At 43.1% G+C, this 14,045-nt stretch overlaps 1 protein-coding gene across 7 annotated transcripts in view; it reads right to left on the minus strand.

The window, feature by feature from the left end:
- Positions 1 to 14,045, minus strand: part of SORCS1 (sortilin related VPS10 domain containing receptor 1) — a 576,007-nt gene that overhangs the window by 53,199 nt on the left and 508,763 nt on the right. For 6 of the 7 annotated variants that reach the window (XM_086377870.1, XM_086377867.1, XM_086377868.1 and 3 more), the window contains one exon: positions 3,997 to 4,183. In XM_086377870.1, coding sequence (XP_086233996.1) covers positions 3,997 to 4,183 — 187 coding nt within the window. The remainder of the gene's footprint in view (positions 1 to 3,996; positions 4,184 to 14,045) is intronic. The other variant, XR_015155388.1, reaches the window with a different exon arrangement.

Genomic DNA, 14,045 nt, shown 5'->3' on the forward strand with positions numbered 1-14,045 from the left:
CTTTACCCTAAGCTGGGGACAGAAAGATATCTGTAAAGGACATCTCGGTAACAGGGTAGTTGAGGAGAGAGGGTCAGGAAGTATCAGAAACCCCCCCCCCCACCTTTTTTCCACCTCCTATTCTGCAAGTTTGCAAAATCTTCAGTGATTTTTTCTTTTTTTTATGCAAGACTGGCTGAGAGAGGGCAGCTTTCTGAACAGAAATCTACATGTCCTCTAAATTCTCAATCCCCTGCAGCTGAAGGCAAACCTGGCTGCATCCCAGGTCTCATTAGTTCGCAAGCTAGCAGAGAACAGCGAATGCATTCCCCAGGCGATTCTCGGCTGTCAGGATACAGATTACCCGGCTGCCCCCAGAGAGCCGCCCAGCCCTACGTTACAGCAGGAACATCATCTCTACTTGCTTCTGATGACCTTTGCAAACCAGTACTAAAGAACCTCTGATTTAGAATCAAAGCATATTTCTGAACTGGAAAGAAGAGGTAGTGTGTGTATAAGAGAGGCTGTGCGGCTTTTAGGAAGAGCCCTAGGTACAGGGGAGGAGGACTGGGTGAGAGGGGTGGAGGGCAGGCTAGGGGAGCTGAACTGAGCTTTTGCTCAGAACCCACTAAGTACTGATGCACCTGCTGCATCATAGTGGAAAGTCAAGCTTGGCCAGTTGGCAGGGCACAGCATAAGATGCTTGATAGAACCTTCGGGAAATAAGACGAGCATTCCTTATGTGATGGAGGAGAAAAACTAGCTTCAAAGCAACGCATGACTTGGCCAGGAGTTCAGGCCAGCATCTCTGCTTAACAAGGGCCAGCTTGTGCAGCACCGGCTTCTGTTTTTCCTACAAAGCCATATATCCCTTCTGTCACTGTGGCACTCAAAACCGCCATGCTACCCTCCACATTTCAGATTTGGGGGAATGGAAGTCAATTATGATTTCACCATGACTTCCTCTTAGTATAAAATAGTGTCAAATCACAGTACTTCTCTAATCTTTGCTTTTACCATCTGAAAGAAAGGCCAAATGTTGCCCAAGATGGTAGATGTGTGAAGATAAACAAAGATGTTCATGTGTGAATGCTAAGTCGCTCTAAGTGTATAAAAATCTTTGCAGTCCTATGGACTATAGCCCACCAGGCTCCTCTGTCCATGGAATTCTCCAGGCAAGAATAGTGGAGTGGGTTGCCATGCCCTCCTCCAGGGGAATCTTCCCGCACAGGGATCATACCCATGTCTCTTATGTCTCCTGCATTGGCAGGCAGGTTCTTTACCTCCAGAGCCACCTGGGAAGCCCTAAAAAATGTTCATACATATGGTAAAACACAACGGATCCTTTAGGAGAGAAGCCCTAGCAAAGCTGTTAGAACCTGCTGGTACTGCTCATGTTGTGGTTTTTAAATATATGTGAGAAAATGGAAACTTAAAACATAATCCTGCTTTCATACAGTTAGTATAAAAGTTAATTTTTATCCCCAAGACCAGGCTTAGAAGGGGGTCCCCTGATATGAGTCCTGCTTATTCAATCACTCGACCCAAGATGAGTCTGATAAAATTAGGATCAGAACACAACACTTTCCATCACAGATCATCTGCTACTGAGGTTGAGGTCAAATCGCTCAAGCCATTCAATCAGCCTAATGAGACGAAAAGAAATTGCAAGTGAACAAAACAGCTCGTTTCTTTCAGAAATCTTGGCCTCCGCAACCCTTCATCTGGAGCAGAGGTGAACGTGCTCTTTTCCTTCCCGGGATTCAGTAAGCCCAGGAGAGAGTGGGAGAGGGAGGTTCCCTGGGTAGGGAAGATTCCCTGGAGAAGGGAATGGCTACCCACTCCAGTATTCTTGCCTGGAGAATTCCATGGACTGTATAGTCCATGGAGTTGCAAAGAGTCGGACATGACTGAGCGACTTTCACTTCACTTTTAAATATTTTAGGATTACTTCTAGCATATTATCACTTGTGCCCCCATAAATACTGAAATATAGAGAAGGATTACCTCTCAGTAAGCAGCAACTCCAGGAAGGCTGTCTAGGACAGCTCAGAAGCAGCAGTCAACAGGAAGGGAGCTTGAACCTGTGTAGTTGAACAGCTGGAGAAATGCCCTGCCTCTAACCTACATGTGCACATTCCTTCAGGATGATGTACAAGACATGGAGGGGAATAAGGGCTTACGGCTACCTCTGACCCCCAGCCTACGCTGGCACCTATAATAACCTAGTGACCACGGGCTAGGATTCCAGAGGCAGGGAGAACTGAGTCTGAAGCCTGGCCCTACAGACAGTAGGTCTGCAACCTGAATGGACAACTTAAGCTTTCTGAAGTGCACAGTTCTTTGTAACACAGTCTTCCTAGGAGTGCCTACTTGATAGGGTTTTTCTGAAAAGAAAGGTAAAACACATAAAGAGTAGGTTTAGCACAAACCCTGGCACATAGTAAGAGCCTAACAAACATTAGCTGAAAGGGGGAGGTGGCATTGGCATGGGCGGCATCTTGCAGAACTCCGCTTAAACTCAAAGAAGGATGGATGGGTTTCTTCAAAGCACTTGGGTCTTGAGTGTACAGGAGATGAGGATCACGAATGACTGAGAGAGCAGGGAACCTCATACCGAACAACCTCTTGGGGACCTCGAAATAGTCCTGTCCTCCTTCTGGACCACAGAAGCTTAACACAGGGAGTCTACTTGCTGCCTTGTGTAGCCAGTTTGCTTCAGTGGGCAAGGGCCAAGTAAGAGGCATGGAACACCACCCAGCCTTAATACTCCTGACCTAGAACTTGGAATTTGAACAAGACCATTCATATGGAGTCTAACTTTCATTTGAAAGTAAGCCATTTCTCCAGCAAACTAAGTAGATCCCCTATGCCTCTTCGGTTTTTCCAGTGGTCATGTATGGATGTGAGAGTTGGACTATAAAGAAAGCTGAGTGCAGAAGAATTGATGCTTTTGAACTGTGGTGTTGGAGAAGACTCTTGAGAGTCCCTTGGACTGCAAGGAGATTCAACCAGTCCATCCTAAAGGAGATCGGTCCTGGGTGTTCATTGGAAGGACTGATGGTGAAGCTGAAATTTCAATACTTTGGCCACCTGATGCGAAGAGCTGACTCATTTGAAAAGATCCTGATGCTAGGAAAGTTTGAAGGCAGGAGGAGAAGGGGACGACAGAGGATGAGATGATAGGATGGCATCACCGACTCAATGGACATGAGTTTGGGTAAACTCCGGGAGTTGGTGATGGACAGGGAGGCCTGGCGTGCTGCAGTCCATGGGGTCGCAAAGAGTCAGACGTGACTGAGCGACTGAACTGAACTGATGCTTCTTTGGAGACAACCATACACCCTAGCATAAGAGGCATTCACAGCAAACCTTTTTTACCAAACACAGCTTAGGAGTTACCTTTGTTTCATTAGGAACCCTCTGAATTCCTCAATGGGGAGAAAACTTTAATACGTTTTGAAACTACTTATTAATGCAGCGTCCTTTACATTGTCTATCCTCTTTTGCTCTACACCACTTTCTAAGACCAAATCATCACAGAGCAAATCTAGGAAACGTACTTAAAAAAAAAAGGAAAACAAAAGTCTAACATGTTATTATTAGTGAGATAAAACAAGGAAAGAGAAGAATAAGCAGATGGGGAGAAATCCCATTACTTGTGATAATTTGGATTGTTCTCAAACATCTCTGACCCAAAAAACCCTCAAAAACCCATATTAAATCAACCAGCTCAGCAGGTTGTTCAGGCTCGGCACAGACAAGCAGTATCATCTCTAAGAATCATCTAAAGAGGCAGAATCAGTGCAAGAGAACAGTGTGAAGCAAACCAGAGCCCAGGTCATTCAGTCATGCCCTGGTTTCTTCTTGCTGTCTCTGCACTTGGTTCTCTCAGTCTCCTTTCCTCACCTGCTAAAATAACTAAGGGGCTTCTTCTAGATACCTGATTTGGGGTTATATTTTTCAAAGGACACAATATGTAAGATATGTCATAAACCAACAACAGTAATAACATACAAGTTACATGTAAGTACAGGACGGCGCTGTCAGACCCCAGACTGTTGTCCACCTGCACGGTCACTCGGAAAATGCCCACATTATGATAGACGTGTTTGATCCCATCTTCCATGGAGCTGAGGTTGACATAAGACACTGCGATGCCATCCCCGAAGTCCACCTGGATGAGTGTCCTCTGGACGTCACCCTGAAAGACAACACCAGAGGAAGGGGGGTCAGTGCGTGGCTGTTGCTTCTCCAGGGCTGAGGCTTATCATAGCCCCAACTCAGGGATAAGGAAGCCTCCACTCTGTCCTGCAGCTGGGAGCCTGTGTCTGTGTAACGGGATCCCTGTGAAACTCCCTGGGAGACAGGAGTTTACGAAGATGGATACTCTCCAAACCTGAAAGGCAACAATTCCCAAAAGTTCTAAGGTTTGGAAAATTGTTTGATTATCAGCTCCAATTTGATATTCATTTCCTCTGAAGGCTTTGTTTACAGTCTGATCATCACATGAATAAAAGGTTTACATACAGTTTTAAAAATTTAGCCTACCTGACACTCTCAACGGTCACTTGCCATGTGTTCAGGATCCCCATATTTCTGTCTTTGTGTCTGGTTCCCTAACTGTGTTGGAAAAAGGACAGGGGACACCTTGCCTTACACTTTACATGACACCGGACTCAGCCCTATTATTATTGACATTTAAGATAATGATGGCTAATTCTTTTATACTTCAGTGTTTTCTACTATCAAAATGATCTCACTTTATACTTTATGGAATCTCAGTCTGGAGAAAAAAGCAGGCAATGTTTGTCCACTCTACAGATGAGGAAGCTGAAGTGAAAGAAGGTTTAACCATTTGTTCAAGGTTACTGCAGCAGTCTTGGGACTTGAACCCATCTCCTTGGACTTGCATTTCATTCACTATAGGTGGGTTAAGCATTGACAGCTCCTCTGGGCTCAAATCCTGTCATTTCATTAACCAGCTGGATGACTCATATATGTCAAGCAGTCTCCTTTGGTCTCAGTTATCTAACCTGTGAAATGGGCATATTAGTATCTTCCTATCTTAACTCAAAGAGTTATTATAGAAGACATGTGAGTCATCAGTAACCTGTACAATTTGATACCAAAATGAATGACTGTAAAACAATGCAGCTATGAATGATCTGCTATATCCCTTTGAAAGCTTGACTGAAGTCATATGATTCTAAATTTCCCACAAGTAGGCAGGAGAAGATAAACTCTGCTTTATAAAATCCCAGACCTGCTAAAAAAAAATAGCTTGTGAAATTAGTTGAGATTCTTAAAGAACAAAGTTTCTTAGAAAAACTGACAACACCCAGCATCCCTCACAGATAACTCATCCTTTAACAAGGGGTGTGTGTGTGTGTGTGTGCGTGCATCTGTTTTGTTAGCTTTCTCCATTTGGGGCAGAGTGGGGGAAGAAAATAAAAAACCTTTGAACTGGAAATGTATTTTCAATTAAGTAAGGTTCATACGGTATCATATTTTTTGAAAAGGGCAAGTTTAAAATGTCGACATTTAAAAGATTAATTCACAGGGAAAGGAAAAGCAGTTCAAATCCTCTGAATCTATGCGACCTACTCTTCTGATCTGTGCCCAGCCAAGCATTGTGTGAGGGTGTACACGGCAGCTAACCCTCTGTAAGTACATGGGCACAAATTCTCCCCTAGGGTGGGAAAAAAGAAACTCCATTCAAAATTCCAAAACAGATAACCACAAGCCCAGAGGTTGTAAAATTACCTGAATTCCCTTCGCTAATAAATACAAATGTCAGCCAAGCTTGCTGACTTGTCCTTCACTTGGACAACCAAACTGGACTGACCAGTTTCTCATTCTGCTTCTGGTCAGTTTCCTCCCATGTTTTCTGGGTTTTCAATAGAGCTGTTGCTAGCCAACCCTAGGATGGGCATGGAGGGAGAACCCACATTAAAATCTACTACATTTTGGCGGGGATAAGTGTCTCAGGGAAATACCAGAAGTAGCTAGGGTTAACCAGATTATCTATGGAATGACACTAGCAATATGGTTTCTGAGAAAGAAAGAGGTTGAGGGACAGAGAGGGAAAGAAAGCTGCAGGGCTCTTTCTAGAGATAAGAGTGGCCATAAGGTAGGGTTACCAATTGCAAGAAGACAGAAGGGAGATTCGTGTCTCCGCTGATTCCACTTCAGTATCTGCTGAGAGAGAGCAGCTACACACATGACTGGGGCAAGTACAGCTCTGTCTGTCTCAGATGGAGTCTACCTTGCCTTGGTCTCTCTGTCTGGTGTTCATCACTCGCCTGTGGATCTGGACTTAGACCTCTTGTCAGTTACTTGAAACTCCTCCCAAGTTCTGCCTGGATGTCTACTGTCTGACAGCCTGATAGCATTCCTGGTTCTCCACTGCTGACAATGCTCTCTATCTGGATCACAGGGGAAAGGTGGGAGCTACACAGCGTTTGGGTTAGTGTACCAATAGGGCTGCCTTTAGAGCAGAGGGGCCAGGCTTTGAGAGTATAAGGTCAGGTACGAGGATGGAAGGTCCATCTAGTCAAGGCTATGGTTTTTCCAGTGGTCATGTATGGATGTGAGAATTGGACTGTGAAGAAAGCTAAGCACCAAAGAATTGATGCTTTTGAACTGTGGTGTTGGAGAAGACTCTTGAGAGTCCCTTGGACTGCAAGGAGACCCAACCAGTCCATTCTAAAGGAGATCAGTCCTGGGTGTTCATTGGTAGGACTGATGTTGAAGCTGAAACTCCAATACTTTGGGCACTTGATGCGAAGAACTGACTCATTTGAAAAGACCCTGATGCTGGGAAAGATTGAGGGCAGGAGGAGAAGGGGACGACAGAGGATGAGATGGTTGGATGGCATCACCGACTCAATAGACATGAGTTTGGGTAAACTCCGGGAGTTGGTGATGGACAGGGAGGCCTGGCGTGCTGCGGTTCATGGAGTTGCAGAGAGTCAGACGTGACTGAGTGACTGAACTGAACTGAACTGAACTGAACAAGGATGGAGATACAGATATATAGATAAAAGTATACTAGGTTACCACACATCTGAGAGCCCCTGTGGATAAAGACATGGGATCCCCCAATCAAACATGAAGTCCCCAAGGCCTTTGATGTGGGTGGGTGCAGACCTCTAAGTACTCTGCAATACACGCCAAGAGAATCCAAGGGCCAAGTCTGACAGGCGATTCACCCCTGTTGCTGCTGTTTTGCCCACTTGGGTCAAGACACTGGATCTCGTGCTTTCAGGGGCTCTCAGGTGCTTGGGAAACCTAACACAGCTGCAGCTGCATCACTTTGGGGCTTACTGTCATCAACCTCTAACTTTCTTGGGCTGCTATTACCATCTCAGGCAGGGATACCAATTCCTTTTAGAGAACAAGAAACAGGGCAAAGAAAAGAATGCCTATGTCCTAGGTCACCATTTGATTAGCCATGCCTGCCTTGCTTTAATAGGCTTTCTGGTCATTCATTCATTCAGCCAGCTGACAGATACTTTCAAGTGTCTTTCTTGTGTCAGGCCCTAAATGGGGAAACTTATACCAAGAAATTATAATCAACCAAACAAAACAGATGTGGTCCCCACTTTCTTGAGCAAAGAGACTGCTAGTGAGATAAATAGACTTCAACAATTATGCAAATAAAAAGTTATTCTAGGGGATGATGTGAAAGAGAGATCCATGGTGCTGTAAGCTTGTATAGTAAGCTTGTTCAGTAGGGAGAGGTGGAGAGTTGAAAATTTGACCCAAATGAGAACTTCAAGAAAGGCTACCCAGAAGGAATGATATTTGAGCTGAGAAGGCCTGAAGAAAAGAAATTAACCTAACAAAGGACATGAGCAGGTGATATGGAGGTGAGGAGTCCAGGCAATGGGGGGCAGAGGGAACTGGATATGCAAGGGCCCTGTGGCAGAAGATGGTGGTACAGTTAAAGGAAGCTGATGATACAGACCCAGTAGGAACATGTGAAATTAGACTGGATGGGAGACAATGACATTCCAAGACTTGTGGGCCAAGTTTCTGACTTCAATATTTCTCTTAAGAGCAATGGTAAGAACTCAAAGTGATTGAAGTCAGAGTTTGAGGGAAGATGACAGGATAATATTTTTAATTCATAAAGATCACTCTGGCTACAATATGGAGAATGCATTGGAAGGAGGCCCGAGTATTCCAGGAAGCCAATTAGGGGATAGTTCAAGGTAGATGATAGGCAGATTGATATATGAGTTGCAACAGGAAATTGCATTCACCTTCCTGCCAAAATTAATTCCCATAGTTTACTGGTTTTGAAATCAGTGAATCTCAGTCTTTGATAATAACACCTCTTATAGAAATTAAAAGAAAAAAATCTGATACCCAGTTCATATCCAAGCCCACCTCCTGGTTTGGGGCCTTTGGGGAGGTTGCTCGGTCTTGCTGTGGCCTGAGAAGGTCCCCAGCTAATGCTGGGCTGCACCAAAGGTTGAGAAACACTGGTTCAGACTGTTGAACATTAGGTTTTCTTGTGACTGAATTCATCTGAAGATGAATGTAGTACAGCACAAGCTGATGCCATTCCTATCACACCTTGGCATCATAGTCAAAGTTTCCCAGTATGCTTTAGGATTCTGAGTGCTAAGGGTGAGCTAACAGAGTCAGGAATGGAAGAACTAAACTCACGGTTAGTGACTGATGCACAATCACAAAAGTCCCACAATACACTCAGTCAAGGCTTGTTCTCTGGGAAAACAAGTGGCTAGATAATATGAGGGTAGCTTGCATAAAGAGCTGAGATGTGTCCTTAAGGGCTGGCTGCAGTCTCAGGACCTAACACAGATGATTCTTTTCTGTTCAATAAATTTTGAAATTTTACAAAAGAGAAAAAAAAAAAAAACGTGAACATTGTACATTTCTAACTTGTTTGTTTGGCTGTTGGGACTCTGGGAGACAGCTAGGGCAGATGCTATTTCTATTTGTGACACCAGGAGACTGGAGCATGGACCAGTTAAATGAGATGCCAGAAGTCCCACAGCTGGTGAGAGGCTCAAAATAGGCCTAAGAAGACCTGTGGTTTAACTTATCTCTGCAAAACAGTCCTTCAGGAGTTTCTTTAATTGGAATTTATTTGTGATGCCTTTCAGAGAGAGAAAGGTGGTAACAAAGGCAAGCTTCACTTTCTTTTCTTGTTAGATTTGATTCCTAGCATTGACCATTTCCCTCTCTGACAATATTTTTGCTTATAAGTGGAAAGATGGGTTGTCGTGAACTCCATACACCATCCTTATGTCTTCCCTCTGATGAAGCTGTATCATGTTCAAACTGTAAAGAAGACAGATAACGTGGGAAACAATAGGCATTCATAAACCACAAGCACAAAAAACTAACCAAACTGATCACATGGATTACAGCCTTGTCCAGCTCAATGAAATTACGAGCCATGCCATGTAGGGTCACCCAAGACGGGTGGGTCATGGTGGAGAGTTCTGACAAAATATGGTCCACTGGAGAAGGGAATAGCAAATCACTTCAGTATTCTTGCCTTAAGAACCCCATGAATTATATAACAAGGAAAAAAAGATAGGACACTGAAAGATGAACTTCCCAGGTCAGTAGGTGCCCAATATGCTACTGGAGAAGAGTAGAGAAATAACTTCAGAAAGAATGAAGAGACAGAGCCAAAGCAAAAACAACACCCAGTTGTGGATGTGACTGGTGATGGAAGTAAAGTCCAATGATATAAAGAACAATATTGCATAGAAACCTGGAATGTTAGGTCCATGTAAAACTCGCTCATTCACATACAACTCTTTGGAACCCCATGGACTATACAGTCCATGGTATTTTCCAGGCCAGAATACTGGAATGGGTAGCCTATCCCTTCTGCAGTGGATCTTCCCAGCCCAGGAACCAAACCGGGCTCTCCTACATTGCAGGTGGATTCTTGACCAACTGAGAGGGAAGCCCATAAATCAAGGTCCATGAATCCAGGTAGATTGGAAGTGGTCAAACAGGTGATGGTAAGAGTAAACATCAACATTTTAGGAATCAGTGAACTAAAATGGACTGGAATGGGTGAATTTAACTCAGATGACCATTATATCTACTACTACTGTGGGCAAGAATCCCTTAGAAGAAATGGAGTAGCCCTCATAGCCAACCAAAGAGTCAAAAATGCAGCATTTGGGTGTAATCTCAAAAATGTCAGAATGATCTGTTTGTGTCTAAGGCAAACCATTCAGTATCACAGTAATCCAAGTCTATGCCCCATCTGATAATGCCAAAGAAGTTGAAGTTGAATGGTTCTATAGGACCTACAAGATCTTCTAGAATTAATACCAAAACAAGATATCATTTTCATCATAAGGGACTGGAATGCAAAAGTAGGTAATTGAGAGATACCTGGAGTAACAGGCAGGTTTGCCCTTGGAGTACAAAATGAAGCAGGGCAAAGGCTAACAGAGTTTTGCCAAGAGAACACACTGGTCATAGCAAACACCCTCTTCCAATAACACAAGAGACGACTCTATACACGGATGTCACCAAATGGTCAATACTGAAATCAGATTGATTACATTCTTTGCAGCTGAAGATGGAGAAGCTCTATACAGTCAGCAAAAACAAGACAGGGAGCTGACTGTGGTGCAGATCATGAACTCCTTATTGCAAAATTAGGATTTAAACTGAATAAAGTAGGGAAAACCACTAGATCATTAAAGTATGATCTAAATCAAATCCCTTATGATTATACAGTGGAAGTGACAAATAGATTCACAAGACTAGATCTGATAGACTGAGTGACTGAAAAACTATGGATGGAGGTTCATGACATTGTACAGGAGGCAGTGATCAAAACCATCCCCAAGAAAAAGAAATGCAAAAAGACAAAAATGGTTGTCTGAGGAGGCCTTACAAATAACTGAGAAAAGAAGAGAAGTGAAAGGCAAAGAAGAAAAGGAAGGATATATCCATCTGAATGCAGAGTTCCAAAGAACTGCAAGGAGGGATAAGAAAGCCTTCCTAAGTGATAAGTGCAAAGAAAGAGAGGAAAACAATAGAATGATGAAGACTAGAAAATTAGAGATACCAGGTCAACATTTCATGAAAAGATGGACAAATAAAGGACAGAAAACATATGGACCTTATATAAGCAGAAGATATTAAGAAGAGGTGGCAAGAATACACAGAAGAACTTTATACGAAAAGGATCTTCCTGACCCAGATAACTATGATGGTATGATCACTCATCTGGAGCCAGATATCCTGGATTGTGAAGTGAAGTGGGCCTTAGGCAGCATCACTATGAACAAAGCTAGTGGAGGTAATGGAATTCCAGTTGAGCTATTTCAGATCCTAAAAGATGATGCTGTGAAAGTGCTGCAGTCAATATGTCAGAAAATTGGGAACACTCAGCAGTGGCCACAGGACTGGAAAGGTCAGTTTTCATTCCAATCCCAAAGAAAGGCAATGCCAAAAAATGTTCAAACTATGTACAATTGCACTCATTTCACACACTAGGAAAGTAATGCTCAAAATTCTTCAAGCAAGGCTTCAACAGGACATGAACCATGAACTTCCAGATGTTCAAGCTAGATTTAGAAAAGGCAGAGAAACCAGACAGCAAATTGCCAACATACATTCAGTTCAGTTCAGTCAATCAGTTGTGTGAGACTCTTTGCAACCCTATGGACTGCAGTTCACTGGCCTCCCTGCCCATCACCAACTCCTAGAGTTTACTCAAACTCATGCCCATTGTACCAGTGATGCCATCCAACTATTTAATCCTCTGTTGTCCCCTTCTTCTCCCACCTTCAATCTTTCCCAGCAACATGGTCTTTTCCAATGAGTTAGCTCTTCACATCAGGTGGCCAAAGTATTGGAGTTTCAGCTTAAACATCAGTCCTTCTAATGAATATTCAGAATTGATTTCCTTTAGGATAGACTGGTTGGATCTCCTTGCTGTCCAAGGGACTCTCAAGAGTGTTTTCCAGCACCACAGTTCAAAAGCATCAATTCCTCGGTGCTCAGCTTTCTTTATAGTCCAACTCTCACATCCATACATGACTATTGGAAAAACTATAGCTTTGACTAGACGGACCTTTGTTGGCAAAGTGATGTCTCTGCTTTTTAACATGCTGTCTAGGTTGGTCATAACTTTTCTTCCAAGGAATAAGCGTCTTTTAATTTCATGGCTGCAGTCACCATCTGCAGTGATTTGGAGCCCCCAAAATAAAGCCTGCCACTGTTTCCACTGTTTTCCATCTATTTGCCATGAAGTGATGGGACCGGATGCCATGATCTTAGTTTTCTGAATGTTGAACATACATTGGATCATAGAAAAAAGAAAGAGAATTCCAGAAAATTATCTACTTCTGCTTCATTGACTATACCAAAGCCTTTGACTGTGTGGATCCCAACAAACTCTGGGACATTCTTAAAGAGATAGGAATACCACAGCACCTTACCTGACTCGTGATAAATCTGTATGCAGTCAAGAAGCAACAGTTAGAATTGGACATGGAACAATGGACTGGTTTCAAATTGAGAAAGGAGTACATCAGGGCTGTATATTGCCACTCTGCTTATTTAACTTATATGCAGAGTACATCATGTGAAATGCCAGACTGGATGATGCACAAGCTGGAATCAAGTTTGCAGAGAATAATATCAGTAATCTCAGATATGCAGATTGCACCACCTTTATGGCAGAAAGCAAAGAGGAACTAAAGATCTTCTTGATGAATGTGAAGAGGAGAGTGAAAAAGCTGTCTTAAAACTCAACATTCAAAAAATGAAGATCATGGCATCCGGTCCCATCACTTCATGGCTAATAGATGGGGAAACAATGGAAACAGTGAGAGATTTTATTTTCTTGGGCTCCAAAATCACTGCATATGGTGACTGCAGTTATGAAATTAAAAGATGCTTGCTCCTTTGAAGAAAAGCTATGACCAACCTAGACAGCATATTAAAAAGCAGAGACATTACTTTTCTGACAAACATCCATCTAGTCAAAGCTATGGTTTTTCCAGTAGTCATGTATGGATGTGAGAGTTGGACCATAAAGAAAACTGAGCTCCAGAGAATTGAATCTTTTGAACTGTGATGTTGGAGAAGACTCTTGAGAGTCCCTTGGACAGCAAGGAGGTCCAACCAGTCAATCCTAAAGGAAATCAGTCCTGAATATTCATTGGAAGGACTGATGCTGAAGCTGAAGCTCCAATACTTTGGCTGCCTGATATGAAGAACTGACTCATTAGAAAAGACCCTTATGCTGGGAAAGATTGAAGGTAGGAGGAGAAGGGAACAACAGAGGATGAGATGGTTGGATGGCATCACCGACTCGATAAACGTAAGTTTGAGCAAGCTCCGGGAGTTGGTGATGGACAGGGAAGCCTGGCATGCTGCAGTCCATGTGGTTGCATAGATTTGGCCACAACTGGGAGACTGAATTGAACTTGAGTTACTGATCAGGAAAATCTTGTGTATCACTGAGAGATACTTATTAGGTATTCGATCTCATAAATGACAAGTCAACATTCCTGAAATACAACTTAGGCTGGAAAATATCTACACTGTCAAATAAATTTCTTTAGACATAATGCATTTGGTCCTGTGCCCTAATATAGACATATAACTGAGAATACTAGGCCAAAAGAAGTTCCCAAGAAAGGACCAAAAGCCACATGAAATCCATATGGGGATTCTCCAAGGGCAGCACTGACTTCTGTAATAGAAAAGCAAATAGATCAAGTGGCTGCAATGAGGCCAAGATTAACCTGAGGAATGAAAGGTGTGTGAACTTATCAGTTCCTGTAACAGGACTTTAGAGAAAAATGGGAAAACAAATGCTACAGTAACTCAACACTGACAGCCTTGGTGCAGAAATGAGACTCTAAGAGCTCCAGAAGTCATTAGGGAGCCACTGCAGATAGAAACTGGACTCGTTTGTCAGAGGCTGGTCCTTGCAAAGCTCAAGGACAGGCCTGACAAAGGCTTTACTGAAATTCAGTCTTGGAAGGGGCCTTAAAGTTTATGCAGCAAAAACTGCATTGAAGTCAATCACCTAT

The sequence above is a fragment of the Bos grunniens genome, chromosome 26 (genome assembly GCF_055505025.1).
Source record: "Bos grunniens cultivar Pamir isolate PY7600 chromosome 26, Bosgru_T2T1.0, whole genome shotgun sequence".
Taxonomy (NCBI): domain Eukaryota; kingdom Metazoa; phylum Chordata; class Mammalia; order Artiodactyla; family Bovidae; genus Bos; species Bos grunniens.